The 13,593-nt window shown below is 41.1% G+C and overlaps 1 protein-coding gene across 1 annotated transcript in view; it reads right to left on the bottom strand.

Annotated features, from left to right (window-relative positions):
* Positions 1–11,527, bottom strand: part of hdac5 (histone deacetylase 5) — a 40,282-nt gene extending 28,755 nt beyond the window's left edge. Inside the window, 3 exon segments of the mRNA XM_018698479.2 lie at positions 142–398; positions 1,110–1,196; positions 10,011–11,527. Of these exon segments, the coding sequence (XP_018553995.1) occupies positions 142–398; positions 1,110–1,196; positions 10,011–10,167 (501 nt within the window). The 5' untranslated portion in view covers positions 10,168–11,527.
* Between the last annotated feature and the right edge of the window lie 2,066 nt (positions 11,528–13,593).

Raw genomic sequence — 13,593 nt, forward strand, 5'->3', positions numbered from 1 at the left:
CACACACACACACAGTCTTTCAGTAAAATGAACAGCTCTTGGGATAACTGATTAACCTAACAAACTAGAGATAATAGTCAGTGTTAAAGGATGTTGTCCTACTGAATAGCTTATACTGAGACTAACTGAATGACTATCTACCTTCAGGTGTTCCTGCAGCTGCACTTCATGTTGTCTTGTTAGCACTTCATGTTTTTTCTGGAACTCTGCAAACAGCAGTTGCTTCTGAAGTTCCTGCTGCTGTTTGAGTAGCACCAGTTCCTGCTGGAGCTGCTGTTCTCTAAGGGCTGTGTCCACTGCTGCTGCACCACCAGACAGAGACCCCACCCTGGGCTCTGTCCGCAGGTCCACAGGGCCTCCTCCTGCTCCTCCTCCTGGTCCTTCTCCTGGACCCCCACCTGGAAAAGCAGCAATGGACAAGAGGTCTTTACTCATCCTGACTAAACAATTGTTTTGTTTTATCTGTTTATTACATACCCCCACTAACTAACTAACTAAATCTTTTTCCTCTCTATCATCAAAAATCCATCCTTAAAGATACAGTCCAAAACTCCATAATATCAGAACAGTCAATTAAAACACAACAAAACACAACCCAACGTAAACACCAATTTCCTTAAATGCAAAGTCAAATATAGTGCAATGAAAACACATTAATCAATGTTTAAAAAGGAAATAAGGAAAACAAAATTGTGGAACGTGGAATGAAGAATTGTACTTTTTTGTCAGGAAGACTGTCAAATGTATGTTTTTAAATGTGTTGACTTGTATGTGGACCCCAGCAAGACTAGATGTAGCACTCCCCAACATCTGTAAACACTGTGATGTGATGTGATGTGATGTGATGTGATGTCTTCCTGTTTAAGACATTTACCAGTACCTCCCACAGGACCCCTGCATCTACTGCACAGAACTGAGGTACACTGGAGGACAAATTATTTTTGATTGGTGTGATGCATTCTCTGAAGAACTCCTTTAAGTAACACACCTAAAACATCTTCAACGTGCCACTGATACACTTTTAGGAAACATTCAACCCATTTAATCAAACTTCTTCTGGAGACCTGGGACCCCTCCCACCAAGGACTGCTATAGGACTCCCTACTCACCACTTTCTCCACCTCCTCCTCTGTGCTCACTTGGTGTTCCTACTGGGCTCTGCATGCCTGATGGGAGGCTGCTCTTCACCTCCACTACTGTAAAACAGAGAAACACAGAGGAAGAGAGAGAAATGAGTGATTGATAAGTCTGAAATATGCTGTCAGGTATACAGACTATTGCATCATTCACTGCATACACACACAGAAGCAGTTCCCGTTGTGCAAGTGTTGGAAGAAAGTGAGGAAAACTGCATCTTGCTGCCTAAAGATAGCCACAAACCTAACTTTAGCCTAACACTGCATAGCTCTTATTTAAAATTATCCTAGTGTGGCATCATGGGCAGCTGTGGCTCAGGTAGGTAGGAGGTAGAGCGGGTCACCCCCCCCGACCGGAGGGCCAGTGGTTCGATCCCTCGGCTCCTCCACTCAGCATGCTGAAGTATCCATGGGCAAGATACTGAATCCCAGATTATCCCAGATGTATCACTGATGTGTATGTTAGAGCGCTTCATGTGTAGAGCAAGTGCTGTGTCAATGGGTGAATGTGATAAGTGCAGTCCATTTACCATTTACATTTGCATCAGCCCAGCCAATAATCAATGTGGCTTGGCTACAAGGATGCTGAAGAATTATGTAAAAATCTCTCATATGTATTATCAGAGAAGCCTGCTATTATTTATAGCAGTATGGTGGAAATTGAGAAAATGTACAAATAAATGAAGAACAAGGCGAGACAGAAATGAGTATTGCAGTAAGAGACACTGCTCTCTTGCTCTCCAGGAATTAGTGTAATATAGTAGGAAATGATTAAAACAAATAGAAGTCCCCTCCCCTCAATTAATGATTAATGCCCTGCCTTGTACTGTCTATTTGTGGCGGCCACTTGGGCTAATCAGTATTACAAATTAATATTTCAATATTGATTAATTTCACAATGGCATTAGTCAACATTTCACATTAAAGATATGAAAACTCAAGCAAAAATGAATCGTCTTTTCAAGTCTGTCAGTGGAATAAACCCTTCAGTTTTCTGACAGACATTATGCGGTCACCTGGATTGTGTTGTACCAGCTAATTATAAATCCATTACCAAGATTCAATCACTTCCTAAGTTCTCAGTAACTACTAGCTAGTTTCAAAACAAGTGATTTACTCAATCAGGTTGCACCATTAAAATTTATGAAATGTTTTAGCTAGTTAAGACTTAAAGAGCATGTAAATTGGATGCTGGGAAACCTCTGTAGTGCGTCCAATCAAGAACTATTAACTATGAAAACGGGAAACTAGCATGAATTCCTAACAATCATGAGGCCCAAGACATTTTGTTTACGAATGTAGGTATTTGTTTTATTCACAGTAGGAAGTGCAACAGGGCTCCACATGGCAAGGAACTGCCTGAACAAGTAAGAAACCACATATGGTACAAGACTATCAGCATGCCAAAGAACAAGGTGAAACACAGTTGCAGCAATGTTTAGTAGGTAAGAGAAGAGTCATATTACCAATAAGTGAAGACACGGTGATCAAAAACCATTGTTCACAGAAATGTCATAAAACTGCACAAAACCGCAAGATTAAACTTTGCCCAAGATCATGAAAAGAGGACTGATGAGAACTAGCAGCACATACCTTGGTCAGATGAAACCAAAATAAATTTGTTTGGACTGGATGGGGTCGAGCAAATCTATGATCAGGTCAGAGGTCAAATGGCCTGTTCTAGACCAGTTCAACTCTAATGGACACAAGGCTAACATAGGAATAAACAATTAGAAACTCCAGAATGAAAATGAGCTCATTCTATGCAACAAGTCTCTCTGCATTGAATATCTGGCTGTTACTTTTAGCAAAAAAAGGTAATATGAAAAAAAACTATGCTGATCAACAGAGACTGGACTCTTACAGATCCACAGACCCAAACTAAGGTTCTCCTCCCTCTCTTTCTCTCTCTCTCTCTCTCTGTAGACTTCATCATAAATTCCGACACATTCCAGTCTTAACTGGGAACTGGAATCTCCCTATTTTTCCTGATGTATGAAATCATATGAGATAACTGTCTAACCGTTGTAACCCAAACCACTGTATTGAGCAAATGTTTTCAGGTAATCTGGTGAAAATGTGAGATCTACACAACATGCCAAAACTGAGTTGTGCAATTTCAGAGTTAATTCAATATCCCTCATGGAACTATACTGTTACTCATTACTTTCATTAATCTTTAATAAACTCAGGTGAACTCAGACACCCAACAGCAGCTGTCTGGCTGCGAGAGAAAATCATTAGCCTACTAGCCAGTCAGAGCAGCAGCACCGCAGGTGGACAGAGGTGTGGCCCTACCCCCTCCATGACCTCCCTTCAGTTGACTATAGTTCAAGAACATGACAGATGATGAAACCCACCTCTCAGGGTAGCTCGGAGAGTCTCCCGCAGGTTGGCGTCAGCTGCCTGACACCTGCAAGGGATTAGAAAATCTCTCTTTCCCATGTTCCGCCAGAGGGATGAAATACCTTCTTTAAGAGTGTGTGGTGGGCTCATTGTTAAGGTTAGGCTACATATAACTTATGAAAGATAACCTAAAGAATACATGCATATCAAGCATGTCATGCTAGGTTATCGGCCAGGGAGTGAAATAATGCTCCATAGTTAGGTTAAATTTTAGTGAGGAAAAAAAGTCATTTGAATGAATAAGCTCTTGGGACTTCCAGGGCTCCCTGAAATAAAACGGTAGGGTTTTATTATAGGTAGAATATGATCAAAAGAAAATGTGCATGTTTCCATCCACTGAGGTGGGCAAATATTAACAGGTGTTGGCACTAAACTCAAGTCAAATGTCTTGTAATTAAAAGATTTTTTTAAAATGAAAGCAGTGTGGAACACATGACAGCAATAGGACATCTATGTTTGTTTGTTTTTCATCTTTCCGGTCTGTTTCTGTTTGTGGCATTTTGTATTTGTTGATAGAAATGTGATTTGTATCTAATTAAATATCTAGAATTCTCACTCATACGTTTTTATTGAACAGGTGGATGGAACTGCACTTCCTGTGTGTGGCTTTTTTTTTCTTTTTTTTAAATGTATAAGCCACAATGCCAAGACTCAGCATCACTCAGATCAGAAGCTTCAGTCAGCTTAGCTGCTCCAATTAGCTTAGACTGATCACTGGATATATGTGTGTGTGTGCGTGTGTGTTTGTACGTGTGTGAGTGAGTGAGAGTCTGAGAGTTTGTATAATGTCCTTTGGACTAATTCTTAAGGTTGGCTCTAGGTAGCACAGAGAGCCAACAACTGAAAAGCCGACAGGTTAACACACTAATAGAAAGACAGGGGGCAAACAGAGAAAGGGGAAACACAGAGAGACAAAAAGAGATAGAGAGGGAAATATATATGTATATATATAAAGAGAGAGAGAGAGAGAGAGAGAGAGAGAGAGAGAGAGAGAGAGAGAGAGAGAGAGAGGTTTCAGCATCTTAACACCATCATCACTTACCAATGTGCCCAAGAGAAGGGCAGTGACCCTGACCTACCACAGGCTTGTGGCAAATGTGCTTTCCTGGTGATTACGCTATTAAATCAAGCTACTTCCTGGAAGACGCACACTGCAACGTGCAGACACGTCAGGATATTTCCTTTCTGCTGGCCAGGGAGGAAATTCAATTTGGACATACCTACTGTGTAGTCTGACCTTTGACCTTTCCCTACAAAGGAAAGGTGGATTGGTTCCCTCCCATTCTTTGGCACACCCTTTCAGATTTTGCGTCCCACGTGCGTTCAAAGCTAATCAAACACCAACAACCACAATAAGGCCAAGATGGTTAGCCCTGTCCTGGAAGATTATGACTAGCAGAGGACAGATTTCATCATTTCAAATCTGTACCATCTTTAATCCCAATCTGACTTTTTACGTTTGACTTCAGACAGTGATACAAATAACATGCAGTGTATCTTTGGCAGCTCAGATTTTATTCCTAACAAAATCTTGTGAGATGAAGAGATGATTTTTCCTTTACACACACATGTACAAACACACACACTGACAAAGATGCAGTCCAGTTTCAGTCTTTCTGGTTTATGACCGTTAAGTTAGCTCAGTCACAGCGGCTGCTGCAAGAAAAATTTGGTAAAAACCAAAAAAAGAGCCAGAGATAAACAAAGCTGTGTGTGTGTTTGTGCACGCGTGCCTGTGCGCAGCCACTCACATCTAAATTACCTAAACAAATATTCTGGCATTTCACTGTGACGCACGTGTCTCCCCTTCCACTTCAACACACACACAGCCTTAGTGTGTGTGTGTGTGTATGTGAGAGACTGGTCTCTGAGTGTGTGTACAACAGTCCGTTTGGCAAGAGAGCAGCATTCCACAGCAGCCAGTGTCTGACGTCAAACTGAAGACATTTATAGTCTGGTAAACACACACACTCACACTAACGTACAGTCTGACGGAGAGGTGGGACTGAGGCAACCTTTCAGTCAATCATATCAGTCTCTAACTGACTACAGCTCACTGCAGTTAGACACAGTAATTCATGCACCAAGACGGATGCAGTAAAAAGAGTGAAAGACAGATTGTGTATCTAGTTTGTCCAGTCAGTAAATCCTGGTAGAAATGAACACAGACTGGTGATTACAAGTTGGTGCTAATATGACTCAGTATGCATCATGCTAATACAACACAGACAACTTACACACACTTACATCACAGAAGCAATTTTTGTAACATAGTTGATTAAGACTATTATGACCAAGATTATGAATAAACCATAGACAGATGTTTGAGTTGGTCAGGTCTACTGTCTAAAGCATTCCTCATTCAACTGGCAACAGAATTATACTTTTTAATAGGACAGCAATTATAATTTTTATTTCCAATTAATCAGCAACCATCTGTCTCAATAAACTGATTAAATGTTTGGTATACTAAATATTTTTTAGATTTATTAATTAGCAATAGAGACAAAGTACAGTTGAGGTTGAAAGGAATTTCATTCATTTTATTTATTAAATTTTAAACATTTCATTAAAATGTTTAAAACGTGTTGGCACTAGATGAAAAGTCCCTTTTTCATCTAGTCCTTCAACAAAACTCTTTTTAATACCCAACAAAACACCATAAACCTCTCAGTATTTAATTTTGTTTTAACACCAACAGCTGTACAAGAACTTTGCCTGCATCTAATTCAGTATAACCTCAGAAAATATCCAGGTTTTTCCCATACCATTGCAAGACTTAGGTGCAGTACTGAAGCATTTTCGAAGCCAAATGAAGTTCTGTACTGCTCTGGAGAAAAAGGATACCACGTTGGCCTGGGTATAAGATGAGATTCTTTTCTCTGGTAATTAGGTTTGATCTAGAATTACTGCCTTGTTGTTCCCAGGGTTTACGTTAGACTTTTTTTGATAGCCAATTAAACCACCTGATATATAAGTAGCCACAGAATAGCCTACATTTAAATAACAATAAAACAAATCTTATGATCCAACAAATGTATTAAAAGCAGTCAGCACAAAATGCTAATATGCAGAGTGAGGCCTAGTCATATGACCAAACACTCAATCCCACATTGGTCCCATGCCACATTTAGTCACATAGCAAACACTTAGTGAATCTCTCATTGTCAACAGTGGAGGCAAAAACAAACTTTTGTACAAGTTTATAGTTAAAAAGGATGAGTCTGGTATTTTTTAATCTGGGTCGTATTTTCAGAGCAGTACTGAGCAAAAACAGTGTACCCAGCCACCCCAAACAGTTCCTGCAATGTAATCCAATCGGCCAATTATCCACATCAAAGTACATCCTCTGGAGTGCTTGTTTTTGCTACTGACAGGATTCATCCACAGAGATGCACCTTTCCATTAAAGAGTAGGATCCTTTTTATTTAACCAGAAAAATTGCAATATAGCGCTACCAGATTCCAAAGACAAAAACAGTCATTTTACAGAGCAGAACATGGGAAGTGTCTTGGAATACTGCTGCTTCAATTGGTTAGTTTGTTTATGAATCTGAATCTCTGTGGGTTTGGACTCCCGGTTGGACAAAAGAACCAAGTAAAATTTTAATTTGGGCCCTGAACAAATTGTGATGACAACATTAACTGATAACGAGATTAAATAGACTAAGAATTATGGCTTCACTCTGTCTGTTAAAGATACAACAACATCTATCATATAAGCATATATTCATTGTGGATAAAATAATGTCCAAAGACTACTGTACTCTTTTAAAATAAGCAAAAAAGAAGTGATCCAGAGCTGCTGATGAAGATGTGACTGTGACACATCATGTATGAACAGTTACAAGAGAATTACTACAACTAATGGGGTAAAGACTTTTTGGTGTTGGACCACTGGAATGCATCAGTTGTGTGCTACAGTTGGATAATTTCCAACACCTGCATTTGACAGGAAGGCTATGTGTTCTTTCTTGAAAGATGCAGTAATCCAGTAATATCTTAAAAAAAAAAAAAGAAAGACAAAGATGTAAGACAAAGGTAAGTATGTTGAAGTCCAGGGTGGATGAGTTTTCTTTCTTTGTCCCCCTGTTTCTCTGTTTCTGTTACTCCTACTTCAAATTGCTGCTGCTGCTGCTGCTGGGAGGTATTTATGGAAACCAATATTCCTCTTTTCTCTTCTTTCTCTCCCCGTCTTGTTCATTCCGCGTTGCTAAAAGAAAATAGGCACTATGACGTCAGCCCTGCAAAACACTCTAAAAAAAGCCAGGAGAGAGAGAGACAGGGAGGTAGAAAGAAAAGACAGAGCAAGACGGAGAGTGAGGTAAAAATAGTATAATGGCTGTGTGTACTTCAGACAAATTAGAAGCTTAGAGAGAGAGAGGAGTCACATGCATAGTGTTGCTATAGAGACAGAGGGGTGGGTCAGAAGTATTATGGGCTGGCAGACTGTAGGTCATCCACTGATACTGTCTGTTGTGTTGTACCGGGCAACGATTACACAGTATATATGCACTGTTGTATGTACTGATCAATATTTGTATAATAACAACAGTCCAAATGGCTATGTGTAATATAAAGGGGGTCATTCATAGTGACATACCCACATATTACGATCATCCAACCTTGCAGGTCCCCTCAGGTGTGTGGTGCATTTTAGCATCTTTTAGCTCCGCTTTTGGTTTTACAGCCTGCAGCTTCCTGCAGCAACCGATTCCTTATAAATGTGTGAACTACAAATCACTTTGCTGACTGAACAGTTTTGTCCAAATTAGTTTACAGATTTATAGTCACTGGCTATGTAGCCATTGTTCTTAAATTAGTAGTCATATGCAAATGCCCATTAGTGTCTTATAAAATACATAACCAGTTCACTGGATTATGTTGATCAATGCTGGAAAAGAGCAAACACAAGGCTAAAATAAAAAAAAATTAAAAAAAACAAAAAACACAAGCCACGGCAACAGTGGATGCATCGCCCCTACAACATCAGTACAGAGTGGCCAGTAAAGTTACTGGAGGAGTCAAGCTCAGCTTTCTGACTTTACAGCCAGCAGGTCATAAAGAAGACCCATGTCATATTGGACTGACCACCTCCTCAGTTTGAGCTCTTACTTTCAGGTAGAAGCTACAGAGTTCCACCTCACAGGACTACAAGACTCAAAGGTTCTTTTGTCAGTAGAATGAATTTGCACAAATGATGGTGCTAAGACTCTTTTGTAATAATCATTGCATTGCACTACACTGTATTGTTATTTCTGTGTTCAACCAAGTGTCCCCCAGTGGAATAGTAAAATTTACTGACTTGACAAACTGGTTTTAATGTTGCAGCAGATTGATTGGTGTACCCAAGTCTACGTGAGCCTGTGAGGTTTTAGCACACACACAAACACACATATACACTGACCTGGGTTTGCCAGTGAGCCAACACTGCAATCGCGAAAAGAAGATTAGTGTGAATGTGCATCCTGCTTGTACCAACTAACAACCTGCTGGCATCAAGAGATGGCATCTAGCCACACTCCAAACCCAGCTCACCTCACTTTGGCAACCACGTTGTTCAGCAGACCATGCTGCACCTAAATCAAAATAACACATATTAAAATCTTTTATCAGACATATGTCTCTGAGGCCAATGAATGTCTTTGCTCATATATCAGATGTGTGTATAAACATAAGATGAATTACTAAATCAACAACTTGGTCATCACAACACTCAGCACTCCCCAAGAATGTTCTTAAAAGTCTCAAAAGGTTCCCAAACAAAAGTTATCCACATTGCCTAAAGAAGCAGCAGCAGAACTTGAAGGAAGAGGATTTATGGAGCAGCATCAGAAGCACTTTTGCCTTTTTTCCCCCCATTCTGGAAGTATAAGGAGTGTCTTGTTTACCATGATTTGCGAGTGAATTTTTATGGACATTTATTTGTGATGGACATCAGAGATAAAATATAAGTATTGAGTCTTACTGAATCTAAAATATGAATATCATGTATGTGTAGTCATATTACTCAGAGTTATTCCTCTGTGAAAGAATATGAATTCTGATGGAAAATGCAGCAATGAGGCACAGAGCTGCCTCCATGAGCTGTGTGTGCCACAGCCACCGCTGCTGCTGCTTCAACCATGTTGGTAAGCAGGCCAGATAAGCAGACCAAACTACAATAACTAACTTCTTGCTAGTTTTAGAACACTAGCATGCACCTGTCACTTTCACCTCTAACTTTGCCTCACATCTCTCCCTCCGTGCTCCTCTGGGAAGGCACACAGCACAGTTTGAAAACCTCTGACCTAAACCCACCGTCCAAACTTGAATCCTGTCCTATCAATAAAACTGGCATTTTGCATGACAACAGGTTAGTGATAAACCACAAAATATTCAGAAAAAGCTCAACAAAACCTTCTAGCACATATGGACACACACACACACACACATACACACACACACCTCTTTCCCACATATGACCTACCGGTGGTGGGCATGGCAGTGCTGGAGCCCCTGTTGCCACTCAGGAGCTCCAGAGGCTGGTGGTGGCTGTCTGTGCTAGCAGAGGAAAAACAGGACTCAGTCTCATAGATGGTCTGCAACATGGCGCACAATCCTGACACCGTGGGACGCAACAGCATGCCAAGACAAGAGGCAGCGTTCTATTTTGTTACAGGAAAAGCTGTCAGTTCCTCTCACAAGATACCATCATAGCTTAGTTTAGGGTTCAAGTTGTCAAGGACAGGGTGGAACGAACATTGAAATGTGCTCTCAAAAATGAATGACTGGGTGAATTCAAATCTTCCTTTACTGTAAAATGATCCTTAAAATGATAGAAAAATTCCAGAGGATACTCCTCTGAGCTTTGATTGTGTAAGCCAGCAAATATTGCCTGGTTAGGCTCCAGTCTCCAGTTTGATATGGAGTTCCTGCTGTTTCTGGCTGTTCACTTTGTGCTGTGATGACAAGTCACTGACACTTAGGCATCCTGCTCTTTTCTAATGTAGTAGCCTGAGCTACAGGTTCCAGAAATCCACCTCCTCCTGCTGGGCTTGAGAAATGAATCGAAAATTAGAAGTTCAAATTCAGGAAGAACAGGCTTTCCAGAGAGGACCAGGCTGATATGTAGTGTCTAATCACCTGGAGTCCTGATCCATGCAGAGTGTTTTTCCAGCTCCTGAGATAGTGGCTGGTATGTTTTGGGGTGTTCCCAAAACAGTGTTGCAGACGGAACAGAAAAGTTTGTTTCCTCTTGGTGCACTGAACCCTCTTGCACTGAACCGACCATCAAACCACCAACTATGAAACCAAGACCGGGAGGCAATCAATGTAATGTCCTTGCTTGCCTGGAAAAATTGTGCATTTCCATAAGCTGAGAAGTGATGGAAAGGATCAGTTCAGGAGCGGAGCTGCTGCAGCCTCCTTACTGACTTCCCACAGCTAACAACACAACAAAAATACAGAGATGAGGAGAAGCCGAATTCCCTTGCTCTGGTGCATCAAAGGATCCTCATGCTGTTCTCCTCCTGGCTGCCGAGAGGGAGAGGAGAGGAGAGGAGAGGAGGAGGAGGAGGAGGAGGAGGAGGAGGAGGAGGAGAGGCAAGGACGTAAATAGCTTTGGGAGAGCGCTCCCCGAGGTTCCACGCTTCCAAAATTAGAACGGAGAGCTGAGAGAATGACAGTGAGAGGGAAATGGAAGGAAAGAGGGACAGGGAGAGAGCAGCATAATAAAAAAAGAGGAAATGTGAAGCGAGGGAGGCTGAGGCTGAAGAAGACGATCAGCGCGTTAGAATTCGTCCAGAAAAATCACACGTTGTCCTCCCTTGCTCAAAAACACACAAAAAGGACAAGAAACAGCTGCTGGTCAGACAGCTAATATTCACTGTCTAAGAGTCATTGGCGGGTTTGTGTGTGTATGCAGGCGTGTGTCTGTGGCGCTCTTTGAGCTGCTGAATGAATGTCGAGAGAGAGAGAGGGAGAGAGAGAGAGAGAGAGAGGGAGGGAGGGAGAAAGAGGAGACAGAGGGAGGAGGGCGAGCAAGCGAGAGAGACTGAAAGTAGATCACTGGGTGGAAAGGAAGTTAGACGGATGAAGTGAATGTCAACAACAGCTCATTTAATTTTAGTAAGCATCACAACATCAGCAACAAGAAAGGGGGAGAACACGTACACTCCTCCAGTGTCCATACCTCCGTTCACTTTCATTCATCCCTTTTCTGCTGCGTGTTTCTGTTTAATGCATGTTTTTCCATGACACTGGCTACTGTTTTTAAAGATTAAAAGAGAGGCAGAAGAGAAGAGAAGAGAAGAGAAGAGAAGAGAAGAGAAGAGAAGAGAAGCATTTACTAACAGGAGATGGGGGGTTGATGGAGGGACCACGGCTGAAAATAGCCTGCCAGGGAGGAGGAGGAGCTGGAGATAAAAATAGACACAGAGAGAGCTCAAGAGCTTTAAGCCTACAGCTCTAGGGTGGGGTGGAGGGGGTGGAGGGGGGTGGGGGGGGGCATTCAGCGCTGTCATGTTTCTGTACTGCACTTTCCAGAGATCACCTGTCAGTCAAACAGTGTGGGCAGTTTGCCAAACTGGCATCACATTTTACACAGACAGTCATGGTCCTCAGTGAATGAATCCTACTGACTAGTGGTGATCCTTAGATTGCATTCAGCACCATCATCCTGTCAAATTTTGTATTAGTATACGTTTCTGACCCAATGCCTTCAAAACTAACATGACATTCTTGCCAGCCTGTACTTTGTGTTGAGTACTAATAAGCAAATGTTAATATGCTAATATCCTAAACATCAGCATGTTGATGTTATTGTGAGAATGTAGACTGCTGATGTTGGCACCTAGTTTTGTTCATATACATGGCATCAGTTACGGTCAAAAATGAATATTTTCTGCAAACCAAAAACCCTACTAACCAGACTTCCTAGTTTTATGGTCAGCTACTGCACATTCTGTCTTCCATACAAGAAGAGGGAAGAAGCAACTAGATATTACGCTTGGTTGGGAGCTGAAGAAATGCTAATTTGGACAGGACATAAAAAACAAACTGCTAAAAGTTGACTTTTTTTTGTTTTTTTGCAGAGATTGACATGAAATCATGTCTGTACAATATGAGGCTACAGCCAGCACTTAGCTTAGCCTAGCATAATGACTGGAAATGAGGAAACAGTTAGCTCCATCCACCTGTTTCTATTCACATTTTTAATAAAAAGAAGAGTCGAAATTCTAAAATGAGAAAATACTGCATATATCTCTGCAGTGGTCACATAATGGTATGTGAATGGAAACATGTATTCATTCGCTTTTCTTTTGCACATGTTCTGGAAATGCATCTTGCGTTTGGCCTATATATCGACCATGTGTTGTTCTTATACCTCAGCAGTTTTCATCCAACAGCAGCATTTTAGAGGTGTACTGCATCTGAGAAATGTAATGGAGAATCACAGAAAGGTCACTTTTTAACTAAAACCTGCACTGCTTACTTTGCTGTCAGTGTGGATATTATTAATTGAAACCACTGGCTGCTATTTATAGGATTTGTTTATTCCATTCAGCAGCTCAGCCCTAAGTGTAGCTGTACTTAAAGGAATAGGTGCCAGGATTTTAGCAAAGTATAAGGGGATATCTCTGACTCGTAGCAAACCCAGCATGCATGGATTATGATAAGGATAAGAATGAATCAGGCTTCATGTAACCAGTGGTAATGCACTAAAAACGTCTTGAATGGCTCAAGCAGATCAGCTGAGAACAATTCTAATTCATTTAATAAGGTAGATGATTTTGACACTTTTCAGCTTTTCAGCTTTTCATCTCAAGGCTGTTGCTGCTGCTTTGACTGTTTCCTTTCCAGGAATAATAATATTTCATTTAATCATTTTATCATCACCTTCATCCCACCTCCTCTTCATCACCTTCATCGTCCTAACCTCCTGTGTAACCAGCTCTGTGTGTCCTCAAGCAGATTTAGTGCTGCCTCTGTATGACTCACAAGCACAAAGACTAAATAGATAAAAAGAGAAGAAAATGTAAATACTAAAAACTGGACGGGCAACATGGGAC

The sequence above is a fragment of the Lates calcarifer genome, linkage group LG11 (assembly GCF_001640805.2).
Source record: "Lates calcarifer isolate ASB-BC8 linkage group LG11, TLL_Latcal_v3, whole genome shotgun sequence".
Classification (NCBI taxonomy): domain Eukaryota; kingdom Metazoa; phylum Chordata; class Actinopteri; family Centropomidae; genus Lates; species Lates calcarifer.